Source organism: Heterodontus francisci, chromosome 2 (assembly GCF_036365525.1).
Source record: "Heterodontus francisci isolate sHetFra1 chromosome 2, sHetFra1.hap1, whole genome shotgun sequence".
NCBI lineage: Eukaryota > Metazoa > Chordata > Chondrichthyes > Heterodontiformes > Heterodontidae > Heterodontus > Heterodontus francisci.
The window spans coordinates 94900053-94921397 of record NC_090372.1 but is presented as its reverse complement, the minus strand read 5'-3'; the positions used below and the strand labels follow the sequence as shown (position 1 = coordinate 94921397).

The 21345-nt window shown below is 42.9% G+C and overlaps 1 protein-coding gene across 1 annotated transcript in view; it reads left to right on the top strand.

Annotated features, from left to right (window-relative positions):
• The window catches only part of LOC137345649 (dynein axonemal heavy chain 11-like), a 622812-nt gene that overhangs the window by 196531 nt on the left and 404936 nt on the right, over positions 1-21345 (top strand). Inside the window, exons 22-27 of the mRNA XM_068008891.1 lie at positions 4022-4144; positions 6476-6598; positions 9446-9670; positions 14628-14719; positions 16889-17015; positions 20555-20707. Of these exons, the coding sequence (XP_067864992.1) occupies positions 4022-4144; positions 6476-6598; positions 9446-9670; positions 14628-14719; positions 16889-17015; positions 20555-20707 (843 nt within the window). The remainder of the gene's footprint in view (positions 1-4021; positions 4145-6475; positions 6599-9445; positions 9671-14627; positions 14720-16888; positions 17016-20554; positions 20708-21345) is intronic.

Genomic DNA, 21345 nt, shown 5'->3' with positions numbered 1-21345 from the left:
ATTAAATACCACAGGAACATAGGCGCCAGTATTTGCTTGGGGCCGTGGAAAGAGCAGTGGAATTTCCGGACGGGAAAACCAGAAGCTCGAGTTTCCCGGATGTCCTGCTGAAGTTAATTTTTTTTCTGCAGGTTTCCCGCCCAACGACCAGCCTGATTAACAGATCGTGGAGGTCGGGGCTGGGAGCTGGGGTCTGGTTGGCCAGTGGTGGAGACTGTGAAGAGGTTTGCTTGTTAGGCCTGGGGGAAACATGCCTGCTGCTGCTGGTTCACAAGCAGTGCTGTAAATGCACTTACCTCATGGATTAGGCCCTTCTTGATTCCTTTTACCTGCCACGTTTCCCAAACCCTGGGAAATCTGGCTGGTGTTAGTTAAAAATAAAAAATTATGTTAAAACGTAGGTGCGCAGCCTCCTTAAAAGGTTTGAATGACTGCTCCACCTCTCAAGAAGGAGTTGGTAATCCACCTCTGAAATGGGGGGTCGGGGGTTGGGGGGGGTGGCAGGGAAAAGCACGTTAGGGTCGGCTACGAAATTAAAAAACATTACTTCTCATCCAGCCCAAATCCATCTGTCTTAGGGGTTAAAATTACCCAAACAGTTTCTCTCTACCCTGTCAAATCCTTTAGTCATCTTAAGCACCTCAATTATATCATCCCTTCATCTTCTATACTCAAGGGAATACAAGCCTCGTCTATGCAACCTGTTCTCCTAATTTTATAACAGCAAAATACTGCGGATGCTGGAAATCTGAAATAAAAACAAGAAATGCTGGAACCACTCAGCAGGTCTGGCAGCATCTGTGGAAAGAGAAGCAGAGTTAACGTTTCGGGTCAGCGACCCTTCATCGGAACTGACAAATATTAGAAAAGTCACAGGTTATAAGCAAGTGAGGTGGGGATGGGTCAAGAGATAACAAAGGAGGTCCAGATTGGACCAGGCCACATAGCTGACCAAAAGGTCACGGAGCAAAGGCAAACAATATGTTAATGGTGTGTTGGAAGACAAAGCATTAGTACAGATTAGGTGTAAATACACTGAATATTGAACAGCAGCAAGTGCAAACCTGAAAAAAAACAGTGGGTAAGCAAACTGAACAAACTAAGATGAAGTGAAATAAATGCAAAAAAAAAGATTGTAAAAAAGAATGTAAAAAAAAAAGGAAGAAAAAATAACTAAAAATGAAAGTAAAATGGGGGGCTGTCATGCTCTGAAATTATTGAACTCGATGTTCAGTCCGGCAGGCTGTAGTGTGCCTAATCGGTAAATGAGATGCTGTTCCTCGAGCTTGCGTTGATGTTCACTGGAACACTGCAGCAATCCCAGGACAGAGATGTGAGCATGAGAGCAGGGGGGAGTGTTGAAATGGCAAGCAACCGGAAGCTCAGAGTCCTGCTTGCGGACTGAGCGGAGATGTTCCGCAAAGCGGTCACCCAGTCTGCGCTTGGTCTCCGCAATGTAGAGGAGACCACACTGTGAACAGCGAATACAGTATACTACATTGAAAGAAGTACAAGTAAATCGCTGCTTCACTTGAAAGGAGTGTTTGGGGCCTGGGATAGTGAGGAGAGAGGAGGTAATTGGGCAGGTATTACACCTCCTGCGATTGCAGGGGAAGGTGCCCTGGGACGGGAACAAGGTGGTGGGGGTAATGGAGGAGTGGACCAGGGTGTCGCGGAGGGAACGATCCCTTCAGAATGCTGACAGGGGAAGGGAGGGGAAGATACGACTGGTAGTGGCATCACGCTGGAGGTGGCGGAAATGGCGGAGGATGATCCTTTGGATATGGAGGCTGATGGGGTGAAAAGTGAGGACAAGGGGAACCCTGTCACGGTTCTGGGAGGGAGGGGAAGGGGTGAGGGTAGAGGTGCGGGACATGGGCCGGACACGGTTGAGGGCCCTGTCATCCACAGTGGGGGGAAATCCTCGGTTGAGGAAAAAGGAGATCATATCAGAAGCACCGTCATGGAAGGTAGCATCATCAGAGCAGATGCGTCGGAGACGGAGAAACTGGGAGAATGGAATGGAGTCCTTACAGGAGGTAGGGTGTGAAGAAGTGTAGTCGAGGTAGCTGTGGGAGTCGGTGGGCTTATAATGGATATTAGTAGACAACCTATCCCCAGAGATGGAGACAGAGAAGTCGAGGAAGGGAAGGGAAGTGTCAGAGATGGACCATGTAAAGGTGAGAGAAGGGTGGAAATTGGAAGCAAAGTTGATAAAGTTTTCCAGTTCGGGGCGGGAGCAGGAAACGGCACCGATACAGTCCTAATTTTAGGCTTGGTAACATCCTGGTGTATCTGCACTGCATCCCCTCCAATGTCAAAATATTCTTCCTGAGGTGCAGTGTCCAGAACTGAATGCTATAGTTCAAATGGGGTGTCGCCAGAGCTTTATATAACTGTAACATAACTGCCGCCCCTTTGTATTCTAGAACCCCTTCAGGTAAAGAACACCATTCCATTGAACTTTTGAATTGTTTTTGTACTTGTCTACTAGTTTTAGTAGTTTCTGTACTTGGACCCCTAAATCTTTGCTCCTCCACAGTTCCTAGCTTCTAGCCATTTCGAAAACTCTGAACTAATTCCCTACAGCGAGCTCCATCTGCCACAATTTTGCCAAATCACTTAGTCTGTTATCCATGTCCCTTTGCAAGTTGCTGCTTCCAGCTACACTATTTACTGTGCCACTTAACTTGGTGTCATTAAAAAAAAACTTTGAAATATCGGTCTCTATTGCTTCATCTATGTCATTTATAAATATAATGAAAAGCAGAGGCACCATTGTAAATCGCTGGGGGACACCACAAGTCACATCCTATCAATTTGAGTACTTACCCCTTCTTCGTACTCTCTGACGCTTAACATCCTAACCAATTCTCTATATCAGCCTATAGGTTGCCTCCAATTCCATGAGCCCTCATTTTTGTTAGCATTCCCTTATATTGAACCTTATCAAATGTTTTCTGGATGTCCATATAAAAAACATCCCTAGACACTCGCATATCTGCCACATTAGTTACCTCCTCAAAAAAAAACTAATTTTGTTACACATAACTTACCTTTTACAAATACATGTTGGCTTTCTCTGATTAGTTCACTGCAGGCAAGCCAGCCATTATAGACATAGGCAGTGAGAAGTCATTGTGTGTATTCCTTAACGATTCAAACCCTGATGGATGAATGGTTTCCATTTCAATATTCCCCATTGGGAGACTTAGCTAAACAGATAATACAGCTGCCTTAGGCTTCTACATTGAGGAGGTATGCAGCATTTCCTCCAAGGTGACAACTTTGGCTACTATATGAGCCAATCCTTGGCGCATCGAAGTGAAGGAGAGGTTAGAGAACACACTTTATTTCCTGTGTCCCTCTAGTGGGACTAACTAGAATAGTGACAGATGCAAAGGGATAGTCCCCCTCTTATCTGTAAGAGAGGAGACTTGATGCTGGAGGCTGAATATAGATGTATCAGAAGAAGTTGAAATAGCTAGTTTGTAAATTGTTTCTACCTAGAAAATGGTAAAGTTTTATATTTTTTCACCTTTACATCTCATGAGGAACAATATCTCTTATAGGAAAACTATATTCTGTTCATTCATATGTTTCATGTAATAAAAGAGAACAATTTGATGACGTTCAATTGGCATGATCTCCCGATACTGCTTTTATAGAACTCCTATCTTTGTTAGCACCCTCAAGCCAGAGCAGATATTGGGCAGTAAAAATGGACTCTTGATTGTACGAGATATGAGATCTGCATTTGGGAGTGACCATTGATACTGGTTTCAAGAGAAAGCTCTACCCATGAAATTTGTAACAGTTACTGTAACCTAGTAAGCATTCGTGCCAATCCAAGCCTTTCATGCCATAGCAAAACCTGTGCACCCTACTATTTAATTTGCTGAGCGCCTCAGTAATATTTCTATGCAAAAATCCTAGAAAAATATAAGATTATAATTTTCACAATAATTATAGTGATGTATTTTTAATAAAGGATTGATTTAGTTTGTTACCTGTTTTTCAGGTTAAGTTTATTATGAGTGATAATACAATCCTGGCTGATCTGTTGGCTCTGGAGTTGCACAGAGTGGAAGATGAAGTCCGGAATATCGTGGACAAAGCTGTGAAGGAGTTGGGAATAGAGAAGGTCTTCGACTTTTCCATTGCTGAGTTTTCTAGTTCTGGTTTGGAGAACTGATAGTTCAAGTAAATTGTGTTTCTTCAAGAGCAAAGTACTGCGAATGCTGGCAATCTGAAATAAAAATTGAAAATGCTGGAAATACTCAGAAGGTCTGTCAGCATCTGTGGTGAGAGAAGCAGAGTTACCATTTCAGGTCGATGATGCTTCATCAGAACTGGGAGTGTTTAGAGATGTAACAGTTTTTAAGCCAGACAGGGAAAGGTGAGAGGGGATGAAAGAACAAACAGGAAGTCTGTGATAGGGTGGAAGGCAGGAGTGATTAAATGACAAAAGAGATGATAGTGCAAAGCAAAAAGAGATGGTAATGGAACAAGTGAAGGACCAAAAGATGTTTCTAGAGGAGGTGTAAATGTGAACGCAGAATCACCACCAACAGCTGCCATCAAAAACAAAAATAGGGGGGAGGTGTTGGCATAGTGGTAACGTCACTAAATTAGTAATCCAGAGGTCCAGGCTAATGCTCTGGGGACATGGGTTCAAATCACACCACGACAGCTGGTGGAATTTAAATTCAATGAATTAATAAGTCAATTAATTGATAAAAAATCTGGAATTGAAAGCTAGAGTCAGTAATGGTGCCATGTCACTATCATCGATTGTCTTAACAATCTATATGGTTCACTAATGTCCTTTAGGGAAGGAAATCTGCTATCCTTACCTGGTCTGGCCTACATGTGGCTCCAGACCCACAGCAATGTGGTTGACTCTTAACTGCCCTCTGAAATGGCCAAGCAAGCCACTCAGTTGTCAAGGGCAATGAGGTATGGGCAACAAATGTTGGCCTTGCCATCGACGCCCTTTTCCCATGCAAGAATAAAAAAAGATTGGGCAATCACTTTGCAGAATACCTCCATTCAGCCAGGAAACATAACCCCAAACTTCTGGTTGCCTGTCATTTTAATTCTCCACCCCACTCCCACACTGACCTTTTTGTTCTTGGCCCCCTACACTATTCCAGTGAAGCTCAACAAAAGCTCGAGGAACAGCACCTCATCTTTCAACTAGGCACTTTACAGCCTTCTGGACTCAACATTAAGTTCAACAATTTCAGATCATATCCTCTTCCCCCTTTTTTTGATGGTAGTGATTCTGCTTTCCCATTTACACCTCCTCGAAACGCATCACTTGTTCCATTACCATCTCTTTTTGTCTTCACTATCATCTCTTTTGTCATTTAATTACTCTTGCCTTCCACTGTATCACAGACCTTCCCATTTGTTTTTACCTCCCCTTCGCCCTTTCCCTGCCTGGCTTAAAAACTGTTCCATCTCTCAGTCTCTTAGTTCTGACAAAGGGTCACCAACCTGAAACGTTAACTCTGTTTCTCTCTCCATGGATGCTGCTGGGCATTTTCATTTTTATTTGTGTTTCCTCAATATTATTTTCTGGCATGCCTGTCCATTGTGTAATCCAGAAAGGTTTTAAAGACAATTTGGTGATCCAACACTGTTCTTGAGACTTTGGTGAGGCTAGAAATCTAGTGGTAGCTTTTTATGTATTTTATATGCGTTAAAAGGCACTTGATATTTCACAGACTCTGTCATTTTAATGTTTCTGTCCCTGCCATAGTGTAATTTCAAAATATGTGCAACAGCAGATTCATTTTTTATCCAACTACATTAACTATATATGCTATGATGGAAAAAGAGTAGTGGTCCTTCTAATTATTCTGATTGTTTATTTATTTATTTAGAGATACAGCACTGAAACAGGCCCTTCGGCCCACCGAGTCTGTGCTGACCATCAACCACCCATTTATACTAATCCTACACTAATCCCATATCCCTACCACATCCCCACCTTCCCTATATTCCCCTACCACCTACCTATACTAGGGGCAATTTATAATGGCCAATTTACTTATCAACCTGCAAGTCTTTGGCTGTGGGAGGAAACCGGAGCACCCGGCGAAAATCCACGCAGTCACAGGGAGAACTTGCAAACTCCACACAGGCAGTACCCAGAATTGGACCCGGGTCACTGGAGCTGTGACCCTATGGTGCTAACCACTGCGCCACTGTGCCGCCCCTATTTAATGTTATCATCTTTACTGATTAATGCTGAAACTGGACTCAGTCTTATCTGTCCAATCAGTAAGGGAAACGTCATTATCCTATTACGTTGCCTATTCATGTATCTAAATGAAAGAATAAACATTTCTATTCAAGATAAAATATGTGAACAATGTGAGATTAGAAACCATAGTGTTAAATGGTAATGTCCAAAACTGATTTTGGGCACATCCGAGATGAATATCCAATGCTATCTCATTTTCAGGTGCTCACAGATATCAGTTATACATGGACCACCATGGAATTTTCATATGAGGAGCACCATAGAACAAGTACACCATTGTTAAAGTTTGATGAAGAACTCATTGAAATTCTTGATGACAGCCAAGTATGATTCTTTAATTTTATCAGTCTTATTTTCTTTAAGTTGAAGCACTATTATCACTAAAGGTAAAGCAAGGTCATTGAGAAGTATTGAGGTAATTTAACGTAACTCAGAGTCAATGGAAAGTAAAATCACGTGTAAAATGGGTGGCTGATCAGACTGCTTAAGTTTCCCACCAGGCACGTTAGGTTAAAATTACCTCCTGCAGGGGAGAAATTGGACCATGCTATGCCCATATTTATGGTGTGTAGAAAGGAGGAAATAACATCAATTTCTCAGTGCTGTCTCTTGCACCCAAGGACAGCTGAAACATGTCCAGTGCCATATTGAATTGGGTGATATTTAGGTCCCTCTAGTGGCCAACTAAAACATGTATTGGTCACCTTGTACATGTTAATAAGGGGCCTAACACCTGTTTCAGGACTTCTGTTAGAAATTCATTATGACTGAGTGGAGCATACGCAACTCAGGTTTTTGGATTTTTCAACAGCCTAACTATTGATCCCTAAAGGGACTGCTGGAAGCCACTCCCAAAAGGTAAGTCATTTCTTTTAAACTTAGCCTTCATATGGAGTCAAAGGGAATAGTTGTACTCCTTCCTACTGTACTAGGCTGTCCGGCTTCTGACATGCTCCAGTAAGTTGGTCATTGTGCTACATTGTTGACACATTTTAGCACAGAATAAGAAGAGACAAAACAAGCTAAATGGTACAATTTTAAAGTGGGTACAAGCACAGAGAGGCCTGCGGGTATTTGTGCACAAAAAGTTGAAGGTGGCACGACAGGTTAACAAAGAAGTTAATAAAGCATATGGGATCTTGGGTTTTATAAATAGAGGCATGGAGTATAAAAGCCAGGAATTTATACTAAACCTATATAAAATACCAGTTAGGTCTCAGCTGGAGTATTGTGTCCAATCTGTGAACCACACATTAAGAAGGGTGTGAAGGCTTTGGAGAAGGTTCAGAAGAAATTTACTAGAATGGGTCAGGGATGAGGGATTTGAGTTAGCTGGATAGACTGGAGAAGCTGGGATTGTTCTCCTTAGAGCAGAGAAGGCTTAGAGGAGATTTGATAGAAGTATTTAAAATCACGAAGGGTTTTGATGGTGTTACAGTCAGGTGAGGAGGGATCGAAGGGCTTTCCTCTTTTCCCCCTCCTTGTTTGATCACAACAGGTTTAATTCTTTTTTAAAGTGGATGTACTGGCCAATTCAATAGGTGTTTGGTTCTTGTTATGATCATAGCAAATAAGTAATCAATCAGACAGGTTTTCTTGAATTTAACAAAGAGGTTAACTTTATTGTACTTAAACTGAACTAAGTAAAATAATAACCTATGTGCCAGCTTTCACATACACGCAAACTAGAGGTTCATACACACAACTAGGTTACAGAGTGGGGAAGGGTAGATTGGTCGAGTTAGAGTTCATAGAAAAAAGGAGTATACAGTCTGTTGAGCTTGGTGATTCGGCTAGCTTCTAGCTGAATTCGGTGGTCCCAAGGCTTTTAGTTTGAAGAGATAGATGGCTGATTTGCTAGGTCTCTTGGAGACAGCGATGCAGATGATTTCCTCCAGAGGGATTTCTGATTGTGGCCAGAGTATGCAGAGGTGGTCATTCAGCAGGCAGGGTTTGAAGCTTGCAAGCTGGAATGGAGACAGAGAGAGGAGCGCCCCCGCGCCCCCTCCCCCCCCCAACTTGGATCTGCACATGTTAGAGCCCAGATGCTTCTCCTTACTGCTGCAGAGAAGCACCAGCTTAAAACCACAGATTGGGGGAGGGGGGAGCTTGTCACATGACAGTCACCCAGTGATTCAAGCATGGTAGTGAGCAGTGTATTTCTTCTTGCTAAAAGGAACAGGCAATTCCCTTAAACTTCCTGGGTCTTGGGTTGTTGCTGGGATGAACAGACATTTCATCTCTATCTCACAGGCCTTGCAATATAGGATACAGTTTTGCAAATTAGGTGGCCATCTTAAGCTGCTAGCAAAGTCATCTTTTATCTGTTCCTTTTTAAATTTCTTTAAAAAATATAAATTCAGGTCTCCAGTCAGTGGATTAAAGAAAATTATCATTCAACAAAGCACGTTGGCGTGACAATGTTTCAAATGGCTGAAACCTCAATAAACAGAGAGCACATATTTAATGTGATTGGCAAAAGAAAGAGAACCATTTTAACGCAATGAGTAGTTAGAATTTGGAATGCACTGCCTGATAGGATGGTGGGTACCGATTCAGTAGTAGCCTTTAATAAGGAATTGGATAAATACTTGAAGGAGATAAAATTTGCAGGGATATGTGGAAAGAGCAGAGTGAGTGGAAATAACTGGATTGGTCTACAAAAGAGCTGACACAGACACGATGGACTGAATGGCGTCTTCTGTGCTGAACTGAAGATCGATGAAGATCCCGGGCGAGGTAAGTGGGGTTGGGGTCGCTGGGGCCATTCAGGCATGCTCCGGCGACGGGATGGGGCAGGGTGTAAGTGAGGGTGGGACATGTCTTCCTGGGGTTTGGAAGCCATCGCTGCCTGGGTAGGACCATCCAGGGGCTCTGGATTTCCCCTAAAGGAGGTGAAGGCAGGAAGAGGTCCTTTTTAAGGGATCAATTGGCCTGGGGCAGGAAGTTCAGCCTCGGCCTTCCCCGTCCTTGACAAAATGGCAGGTGGCCCGGGCAACAGTTTTTATAGCACCCAGAACAATTGAGAGATGACATTTGCATTTTATTACTTTCTCAGCTGTAAGGTGCTACCTTATTATAGACAGCTCTTCTCCCTCTTACCCTTGTCGTGTTGGGCATGGATGAGAGAATTCATCTTTGTCTCAAAAGTTATTTCTTCTTGCTTTATAGGTGCAATTACAAGTTATACTGCTGAGCAAATATGTGGAGTATTTTATTGAGCAGGTCTCAACCTGGCAAAAAAAGCTGACAGTGGCAGACTCTGTCATCTTTATCTGGATGGAGGTCCAACGCACGTGGTCTCACCTAGAGAGCATTTTCATTGGATCTGAGGACATTCGAAACCAACTTCCTGAAGATGCCAAGCGATTTGATGGAATTGATTCAGACTTTAAGGTTGAATTTTTATTTTATTTTGTTTTATTTTTGGTTAAGGTAATGTTCCATTTTTGAAAGTTTTAAGTCTGGGTTTTCCTCAATGCAATAACACCACCAGTAGATTAATGGTGTAAAACTTCAGATTCATGAATGGTTGACCTAAGTAATTTTGTTCTAATCAGCCTAATTTAAATATTTCTGGTTGGGCTTATTTTGGATTCTGCCTTCATTTAGGAGCTCACCAGTAGGAGGCAGGAACTAGCCATTGCTGAAGGTATGCAAGACTTGCAGCAGTTTCATTAAACAAAATGTTTGCTATGATATAGTGGCAAACCTATTGATATGTAATTGCTGCTTCTTTGTGTCTCAGCCAATTGGTCATCTCTGTTCAGGTCTTGACATGCTGGACATCATTGCATCCCTTCTGGTAATGTGGGACACCTGTTGAATGCTTGTCTTGGCATCATGAAAAATATGATATTGCATCACTATTGCCAATGCCTGGGCAGGTGCATTCAGCATACCTCCATCATTTAATGGTGAAAAGTATGTGTTTCAGAAATGGGTGGGAATGTGGCATTAATATGTTTCCCACACCTGCCACATCACAGCTTCTAAAGCAACAGAAAATAGGAGGAATGTCTGTCTTTATTTTATCTCCTTTCCTAGTTTTGTGCTCAGCTATCATACACCATTATTAGCTGATGGTACAGGTATGTGCTCAGGACTTCGCTTATACCAATTTCAAACCAAACAAGATAAATATAAATGAGGAAGATGATGCCTCCAATTTAGGTCAGGGAAAAAAAATCTTGCTATGTTCTTCATGCATTTAACTATATCTTGTATGAATCTAATATGCTTGCTACATAACCCTTCCAAATGCTGCTCAATCTGGGTGAAAAAGTTTGTCCCGATATTAGTCCTAAATTGTCCTTTCGGTTTCAGCTGCTCTTCCCAAATTTGAATGATTCCCCCTTTGATTTTCCTTTTCTTGTTGTGAGTAATCTTTGTGCTGGAAATCTGAAGTGATATGGCTAAGATCAATAATACAATTTGTGAAAGACTGTGGGTGTGAACCCTCCTCCCACTCTGCAGCAGTGTGCTGGTGCTTCAATATGTGCCAGCCACCGTGCCACCAAGACTGAAATTCCTGTGTCCTGATGTCTGAATAATCTCAATTGTGAAATTAAGTATGCCATATACTGAAAAGCAAGGATCTTTTCTTATATGAAGATAATCAAAATGACAGTGATCATCTTTGAACTTAGCACGAAATTCATAACTCAAATGTGCTGACTTTTTGAATCGTCAGACTGGATTTTACCAAATAAAAGCAACATCTTCAATTTGTAAGGGCATGAAACCATGATTGCACTTAGATATAGGTTCAGATAAGAAAGGACAGTGTGGTAACCACTAGTTTTATTCAAAATGGAAATCTGATAAGGATGTATGTTAGTCAATAAATATTCTGTGGCCTTATGCTAAAGTTATCTACAAAAAGAAAAGTGGTTTGATAGGGTGATTGAGAGCTCTGGTTCCTGAGAAAGGGTCTGGCTCCCTTTTAAAAAATCTCCGCTTTAAAGATAATTGAACCTGGAGTGAGAGTGCTTGGAGTGGGAGAAGACTTTCCCCAGTCAGGTGAACATTAATTGTGTGATTTAGAGGAAGTAAGGGGGCTTTCAGTCAGAGTAGAGAGCCTGAGTTTGAGAGAAGCCGGGAGTTGAAGAACTAAAAGACTTATTGTGTGATTTTGGTTTATGTTCTATGCATTCACATAAGTGTTTGGAACTTGGATTGATCAAGGCCTAATGTTTGTAAAAGACAGAAGTCTTCACGATGGTGGGACCATGTAACACATGGGGTGGGGTGGCGGGGGGGGGGGTGGAATTTTATCCTGGTGGCGGGGTCTTGACGTTGGGGGAAACTGACGCCGAGATTCCCGCGTCGCCTCTTTTCCGGAAGGCCCACTGAATTTAATGCCAATTAGGCACTTAAGTGGACAGTGGCAGGCCTTCCATAGGATCTAGGACCCCGTTACCAGAAGTCCCACCCTTGCAGAGCTGCCAGCCTATCAGAAGCTGGCAGCTGTAGCACCGCTACCGACATGATGGCTGCAGCTGGAGGTGACCGTCCTGGAGGCTGAGGAGCGTCGCTGGAGCCAGGCCTCAGGCAGGTTAGGGCAGGAGCAGTCTCTCGGGCAGGGGTCGGTGGAGAATTGGTGTCAACAGCAGGGGCCCCGCTTCCTGATGCCCCAACCACCTCTCCCCACCCCACCCCACCCCACCCCAGCCACTGCCAAGAAGCAGCCTGCACGGTTTTCTGTGGCGTGCTTCCCGCCTCATGGCTAACTGTGGCTGCGACAAGAAGAGGCCCTTAATTGGGGGTTAATTACCCAGTTAAGAGCCTCAAATGGCAGTGGGCTGGGAATGCGGTTTTGTAAGTATTTATTTATTTATAGATATAGCACTGAAACAGGCCCTTCGGCCCACCGAGTCTGTGCCGACCAACAACCACCCATTTATACTAATCCTACATTAATCCCATATTCCCTACCACATCCCCAACATTCTCCTACCACCTGCCTATACTAGGGGCAATTTACAATGGCCAATCTACCTATCAGCCTGAAAGTCTTTGGCTGTGGGAGGAAACCGGAGCACCCATTGGAAACCCACGCTGTCACAGGGAGAACTTGCAATCCCGCACAGGCAGTACCCAGAACTGAACCTGGGTCGCTGCAGCTGTGAAGCTGTGGTGCTAACCACTGCGCCACTGTGCTGGTTCACAGGCAGACTGTTTGTTTGACATTCAGTATTAGATGAGCAGAAATTTCATTCAACTAAATATTGGAAAGACCGAAGCCATTATCTTTGATCTCCGACACAAACTCCATTCCCTAGCCACAGACACAATTCCTCTCCCTGGCAACTGTCTGAGGCTGAACCAGATTGTTCGGAAACTTGGTGTCACATTTGACCCTTAGGTGAGCTTCCAACCACACATTCTTGCCAGCACTGAGCCCGCCTCTGTACCATCACCCAGCTCCATCTCTGCCTCAGCTCATCAGCTGTTGAAACTCTCATCCATGCCTTTGTTACCTCTCGACTTGACTATTCCCAGCCAGTCCTGGCTGGTCTCCCACATTTACCTTCTGTAAACTCATGGTTATCCAAAACTCAGCTGTCGGTGTGCTAATTCCCACCAAGTTCCGATCACCCATCCCCCCTGTGCTTGCTGCCCTACACTGGCTCCTGGTTAAGCAGTGCTTTGATTTTAAAATTCTTATCCTTGTTTTAAAATCCCTCCATGGCCTTGCCTCTGCCTATCTATATATTTTTTAATTCGTTCATGGGATGTGGGCATTACTGGCTAGACCAACATATGTTGTCCATCCCTAATTGCCTTTGAGAAAGTGGTAGTGATAGTGGTAGTGGTAGGCCGCCTTGAACCACTGCGGTCCACGTGGTGCAGTTACACCTACTGTGCTGTTGGGGAGGGAATTCCAGGATTTTGACCTAGTGAAGGTGAAGGAATGGCATATAATGGAATAGTGTAGGTCAGATGGTTTCACAGGTCGGCGCAACATCGAGGGCTGAAGGGCCTGTACTGCGCTGTAATGTTCTATGTTCTATGTCTTCTCGCCTCGGACTAAATTTTAGCAGAGGCGGGATCTCTCCTGCGGCAGCTCATTTAAATACCCCTGTCGGCCCCCCCCTCCCCCCCCCCCCCTCCAAAATCATGTGGTGGGGGTGGACTCATTTTAAAGGGCAACCAGCCCTGCTGGCTAATTTAAATTTTTAATGGGAGCCACCCCCCCCCCTCCCCCCACTGTTTAAATCCAAATTATATCGCCCCATTCCCACTCGCCAAGAAGAATAAAATTATGTATCTTCCCTTCCCCCCCCAAAACACTTACCTTTGAAATATGACCTCCCCCCGCTCCCCAGACTGAACAAAGTTCACAGTTCACCCCTTCCCACCATCCCCTACACTAATGGTGAAAGTTTGGCCCCATTCCACCCTCCCCCACCAACGCCTCCCCCCAACCCCCCACCCCCAGCACTACAAACCTCACGTTCCCCTCTTCCCCACCACTGCGGCGCCTGCTTTCCCCAGCTGGGAAAGTGAAGGTGCGGGAGTGCCGGCTGTCACTCTGTAGATCATGGCCTGACCATTAGATCGTAGGTAAGTGTATTTAAATATATGCATTCAATTAATTACCATATGTTAATCCAGGTTCCGTCACCCAGCGGCAGGGGCGGGGGGGACCTCCACGGAGCCTCGCTAATGCCAGGAAGATCAGGCCCGCATCGGGCTCCATGGCGGGTCACTGTCAGAACGAGCTTCCAGCACCACTCACGCACCCCCCCGCACCCCACCCCCCTCCCCGTCCCGCCCTGCCACGGATCCCAATGTTGATGGCCCTGTAAAATCCAGCCCGTGGTGTCAAAAATGGGATCAAGACTCTAGGAGAGAAAGAAAGAGACTAACCCAGTGGGGGAAATATTGAGAGAACAGGTGCGGATCACACAAGCTCTGCAAGAAGGTCATGGCTTGCACAAAAGAAGACCACCCAGATCTTTGCAGCCCAGTAAGAGACCATCTGACTACCAGTGAACCAGGCTGCCCAGTGTTGGGTTGTTGGCACAATATTTCTTTTAGATTTTATCTCGCAGCCTTTTTCAAACTCGCTGAGCTCAGTCTCTCTCTCTCTCTCTCTCTCACTGAGCTCAGTCTCTCTCTCTCTCTCTCTCTCACTGAGCTCAGTCTCTTTCTTTCTACCTCTCCTTCCATTCCTCTTTTTATATTCATCTGTGAGGGAAAGTTTGAAATTCTGCTTCCACTTCAGGTGCAGTTGTCTTTAAAGGGGGCCATATTCTTACTCGTGGACCAGAGTTCTCATTCAGCCTGCTACAGTAGTTATTATTTTAAATGTAGACAGTTATTCCTGCTCTTTTTTTTAAAAAAGGAATTAATGTCTGAAACAGCCCAAACAAAGAATGTTATTGAAGCAACAAATAAACCGAAATTATATGAAAAACTTGAAGCTCTTCAGCAAAGGTAAGATTTAAGAAGTACTGTATTTAATGCATTTAGTTTGTATGCTTGCCGCCAGGTGCATCTACACTTTCCTGACAGTTTGGACCCATTAATCTTAAAAGATGGGTTATCAGATATATAGTTTACTTTTGAGAAGTAACAGTTCTTTTGTCCAATAAAATGTCATGGTGCTGTATTATTTTCTCTGGATGATATCATAGACTGAGCTCTAAGGGTAATTCTGCATCACTGAGGGACTCTACCTCCATACAACAGGCAATGCAGTGATTACAGTGAGGCACTTGCTGTAGCACCCAAAGGAGGAGGAGCTACACTTAGAGGAACAAAAGCCAATAATGAACAGAATAAAATCTGGTGTAAATGGCTTGGAATAAACTCATATTGGAAGTAGCTGATGTAAGGAGGGCATAGGAAAGGGACTGTTAATACCATCAAATTTTGGACAAAATAGCAGAGGAAGATCCAGTTTTTAGTTTCCAGAACCATCTTAGTCTGTTTGGGAAAAGACAGAACACTTTCAATTGCAGCAAAAATTGTGTAATTTCTTAATGTATTTCACAGAAACAAACATTTAGCGAGCAACCGAGGAACAAAATTCCTAGTAGCTTTAAAAGATGTTTAAAAATGAAAGGAAAAACTAAGAATTCTGGAAATCAGAGTTGGAAGTAGAAAGTGCCAAAAATATCTTTCAAGCCCAGCAGCATCTGGAAAGCGATGGGAATCGCTTGTTTTCTGGGCCCTTTGTAAAACTATACATTAAAGACAGGGATGATTTTTCTGTCCAGGGTGACTGAGCAAGCTCAGATCCCCGAAGCAAAACAAAAGAAAAGGAGAAGGACGCTATGATGTTGGGCCTCAGTCCCTTTATATTAGCCCAGGAACTTTGGGGTTTCTCTTAAGGTGGGGTAGCATGCCTGGATCTACAATAAGCGCAGGCAAAAGGCAAGGAAACAAAGGTGGGAGGGAGTGTTCCCTGCCTGTATTCCAGTGTCATTTTCCTCCACATGTGCCAGAAGGGTACCCAAATGCATAGGCTCTGGAAGAACCTGGTGATGGACCTTACACCTGGATTCCCTCAGCAGAGGATCTGTGGGGGGGCAGGCAGCAAGGCAATGGAAGCCTAAGAATGTAAGAAAGTCACTGGGTCTGGAGACATTTTGTTGCTGTTTTTAGATAACAGTGAGAAGGTCCTAATGCTGACAAAGCTCTCAGTGTTGTACTTCTACCCCCATTTCAAGCTACTGCCAGGAGACAGGCCTGCAGTGGGTTGATTAGGCACTTCTAATGATCTCAATCCAGAAATACAGGGGGGTTTAGGTTTCTACATACAGAGTGCACTTTGGGTGTACTCTGTCTGTCAAAGTCCAGCAAATCTGCCTCATTGTCCCTCATGCTGAACACACAATTTAAATAATACTAGTTCCTCATGGTTAAGCAATAGGATTATATTGAAAACTTCTAATTATAACTTAAATAGAAAGAACTTGCATGTATAGCACCTTTCATGTCTTCAGGATGTCTCAAAGTGCTTCACAGTCAATTAAGTATTTTTGAAATGTAGGGCTGAATTTTACCAGCCCCTCGACACCGTGGGTCATGTCAGGGAGGCCCAGAAAATGCTAGCGGGAGCAGCACGCTACGACGTCAAGAAGGCCCCGCCGGATATTGGCGGCGACGAGGCCTTGGTGCAGCCCCCTTGCCTCTTGGCGGCGGGGCCTTCATTAAAATATTTAAATGAGCATTAATAAAATTCAAATTAACGAACTTACCGACGGCAGCCTTCCCAACCGGCTGTGAACCCCTCGCCTTCGGAGCTCTTTTCCGAGGCAAGACACTGGTGGGGAGGGGAGAGGAATAAAATTATCAAGGCAGAAGGGGTGGGGGAGCGGGTAACACTTTTTATTGGCTGTGGGGATGCTGGGAAGGAGTTGAAGGACAAATGTGAGAAGGTTGGGGGGAAATTTCAGGTCGGGAATGAAATGGGTTTTCTGAATAAAGGGCAATGAAAAGACCATTGGGGAGGGTTGCGAAAGGGCCTCCATCTTCTAATTATTGATTAAAAGCAAATAAAATCTAATATCCCTTTAAAAATGTAAATTTTTGCTAAGGGCTTGAAGCTTCTGGTTAAGGTATAATTGTATCACTTACACTTCCTGTCTTTTCCTGTAGACTAGCCCTATGTGAAAAAGCTTTAGCAGAGTATCTCGAAACTAAGCGGTTAGCTTTCCCGAGGTTTTACTTTGTGTCCTCGGCAGACCTATTGGATATCCTTTCCAAAGGAACACAACCTACACAGGTATGCAATCAATTACTGCAATATCATTACTCAGTTATAAAAACAGAAAGTGCTGGAAATACGCTGCAGGTTTGGCAGCATGCATAGAGAGATTATTTTATTGGTTTATTGGTATTCAGCAAAAACTATAGGAAAAGGTACAGAACAGTTGACGTCTTCTACATTGCAGACATCAGAGCGATGATCTTTCAAGTTTGTGTCCCTGACAGCCGAGATTCTCTGCCAGCAGCGCACACTCGGCATATCATTAGTACATTGAAAGATATGTCAAAGTTAGACACAAAGTAAGTAATCCATGTGATTACTGTTAAAAAATGGATTGTTTGTAAAGGGTCTAGATCATAGCCATTAATACATTATTGAAAATGTCAGCCAAGAATATTGATATAATTGAAACATTTTGAATATTTCAGTGTTAGATTCAGTGGCATCAAAGAAAGGTAGTGAGGGTTGAATAGGTCATTGTTCTTTTTTGACTAAAATAAAAGCAAAATACTGCAGATGCTGGAAATCTGAAACAAAACAAAAAGTGCTGGAAATACTCAGCAGATCTGGCAGCATCTGTGGAGAGAGAAGCAAAGTTAATGTTTCAGGTCAGTGACCTTTCATCAAATAAACTTTGCTTCTGTCTCCACAGATGCTGCCAGACCGACTGAGTTATTTCCAGCACTTTGTGTTCTTTTTTGACTGTTGGTCTCTCAAGAACTGCAGTGCTAATCATAGAATGTACCCACTGTTGAAATGGAAGAATATCATTTGATTTCCACAACTCAAATAAAGGCTAAAATTACTTTTGTAATATTTTCATACAAACCCTTAACAGATTTGTATCAAATTGCTGTCGCGACTTTGATGGTGGTATTGATCCATTTACTTTGATATTAATTAACTGGCTGGATTTAATGTTGTCAGATGAAACTTTCAATAACAAATATCACCAAATATACTAACAGAAGAATTATATGAAAATGTATATTTAGTTGTCTTAAAAATATAATACTCTGTAGACGATAATGAAGAAAGCTTTTGTCACTCCCAAAAAGTGTGCATAATTGCTAACATTGAGTTTGCCCACTGTGGTTTATTAATAAGATCTTATTAAAGGGTGTAAATTTAGAGGCGTCTGTTACTCAGGATACAGTGAAATAAACATAGTTACTTGTTATTCAATACAGAGACTTTATTATTGTTTTCAGATGGAAATTCTATAAAGTTATCATATTAAACTGTTCCTCATAGAGCCAGAGAAATTGTTATCTAATCGAAATCTGTGAGATACTTGCATTTTATTAGAATTATAACATCATCCTGCTTAAAAGATCTGTTGTTAATGATTTAGGATTGATAGTAGCAATTCTTTTTCTCCTATTTTTACTGTTAATTTTCCCCTTTTCCACCTCCTTTCCTGATGATGATGTCTCCTTGCTGGGGTACAGTTTCATGGGCAGTAAGCACCCTCTGATACTTAGATAAGTGGCCATTCTTCATGTATGAACGTAGACGGTCAGTACTGGCTGGTGTTTTGACTGTGGGAACTGTCTCATTCGAACCTGGTCCTGTCTTCTCCAATGTTGGCACAAGTAAACTTTCCACAAATAGCAAATAGAAGATTGGTCGCTACCTAATTTTCGCTCCTTACTATAGAGACGCTGGCCCCGATATTTGTGGAGAGGATTCTGAATACAGTTGGGCAAACTGGAAATACTGGAAAGACAGAGAGGCAACTGAATTTTTTTGTTAGGATTTCATTACAATTTGTTTTACTCCATTTACCATCCCTATGCAGGGCAGATTGAGAAGCTGGCCGACTGCCAGGCAATAAAGCCTGCAGTAGAAGGCTGAGCTAGTGGCTGTCCTGGGTGGTGGGGGGGGGGGGGGGGTGGGTTGGGCAGGGGGGGCACAGTCGTTGGCTGATTGCAGAAAGAGAGAGACCACAGTAAAAAATTTGCTTCAGGAGGCAGGGGCGGTGGGTTGGGTAACACTCCTGCTCTCCTGGCCCACACTCAGTGCTCTAAAAAGCACTCATCTGCTGGATCTGACAGCTCCTTCATCCATTTAGCTGTTGGGTTTCCTGAGTCCTGGAAAACCCAGTCCACAGCCATTAAGTTTAAATGGCTGCCAAAATCTGAGCAACGGAACCACATTTAAATATTAAAACTACTGACTTATCTCTTCAGGGGTTACTCAGCTCATCTCAAATCTGCTGCAACTAAACTGGAGGGAAGTGTGTTTGCGTTGAGGTTGGGATTCACATTTTTAACCATTTAACCTCTTCCCCACCACCACCAACTCTCTCCTGTCTGTCATGGCGGGGTGGAGTAGAGGTGTGCAAAGGAAACCCGCCCGAAGTCCGAATGCTGGACCCAGAAGCCCGACCTGACCTGAACCTGACACATGCCGTCAGGGTGAGGTCAGGTAGCAGGCCTTTACCCATGTACTGATGTAAAGGCCTGCCACCTGACCTGACCCCGACGGGTCCCGACGACATGTGTCGGGTTCGGGTTGGGTGGGCTCGGACTTCCGTGTCTGGAATTCGGGCCCGTGTCGGGTTTCCTTTGCACATTTCTAGGGTGGGGGTTAAATTTCCCCAGTGAGACTAGATGTTGCACTGCCCCCACTGGCTGCACTCAACTAATTTAGGACAAGCTAGGAATCAAACTTAGCCACTATAGTCCAGTCTGCCTATACCAAATGTGCTGTTAGAGATAGGCAATTTTCTTAATATTTTCACTGGCTCCTTTTTCATAGATCGTAATATGTTCTGTGCCCTTACTACTTTGTGTTACTATGAAACTGTTTAAACATTTGCAATGGCATACAAATCCTGTTGTATATATAGGTATTCTGTGTAAACATTTGTTGCAGCTATTTGAATGGTGTGACCACTTTCAAAAGAACCATCTTTCTTCACCGTGTTTAAAAAAAAACATGCACTGTCTGTGAATTTCTGTTGTGCCATGACAGTTTAATTGCCTAAAAAACACAATGCACAAGGTGGCTATTGTGTTTTTTAATTGTTTTGGACAGTTCCTCTGTTAAAGGTATATACTACTATGGTGAAATTTAGTATGATAATTAGTTTGTTATTGAAGTAAATTTATGTCTTTTTTTCATTCTGATGTTTGTAGCAAATGGTAGCAATTTATTTTCCTCAGAATTTTGATTTTCATTATTATTATTGTGATCAGAGAGTTCCTGAGGGACAGATCATGCTAAACAGTAATTCACTGATCTCACAGTATGGTGCTTGTGTTTTGTAGAATTGGCAGTATACAGGTGTAGGCCTTCTCTGACCTGTGCTCTGTTCTGGGAGTGCAGCATTGGCAAATTTGCTTTTAATAGGCTTCTACTTTGCGGGTTAGGCTAGGCAAAATCATTGCCTATTGGTATAACATTATACCAGCAAAAAAAACTTGACAAAATTGTTGTAATTCAGATTTTGCCATGAACTTGCTGACATGATGAAATACATTTGATATCCTGAGGTTGGCCTATTAATTTCTCAGCCACTGCTTAATTGTGAAAATGTTGCATTTTAGGTTACTCGTCATCTTGCTAAACTCTTTGATAACATGGCTGATCTTAAATTTGAAGAAGATGGAGAAAAGCAAATAAATAAGACTGCAGTAGGAATGTACAGTAGAGAGAAGGAATATGTCCCATTCCAAGCAAAGTGTAAATGCATTGGGCAGGTAAGACTGATAAAAGAAAGACTTGTATTTATAGAGCACCTTTCATAACCTCAGGATGTCCCAAAGCACTTTACAGCCAATAAGTATTTTTGAATTAATAGTCATTGTTGTAATGTAGGAAATATAACAGCTAATTTGTACACATCAGTGTCCCACAAATAGCAGTGTAATAATGACCAGATAATCTGTACTAAATGAGAATTAGTTTTTCCAATTTTTAAATACATTTGCGAGAGCACTAAAATTTACCAGTGTACTTTTTTGGAGGTCAGCTGCATTGCAGCTAATGCTGTCAGTAAATCAGAACACATCTATAACAGTGCTGCATGGTCAATTGCAAACCTCTTAATAGGTAATTAGAAATACAAAGAACACATAGTGATTATATCTAGCTGTGGGATGTGTAAATTTGAGCATCAATGTAAGGAGCAAGGTATAGAAAGACCAGCTTCATGTGACAATAGATGGTAAAGAAAGGTGAAATGTACTGTACAGTTTTGAAGGGCACCCCATTAAAAACAAATGTTCCAGCTGAGGAACATAATGGGAGGGGGACTGTAAATACAATGCTCGACACTGCACTTGGAAGATTGTTTAGAAGAAGATGTCCGATTCGAAAAAATTGTCAATGAGGAGTA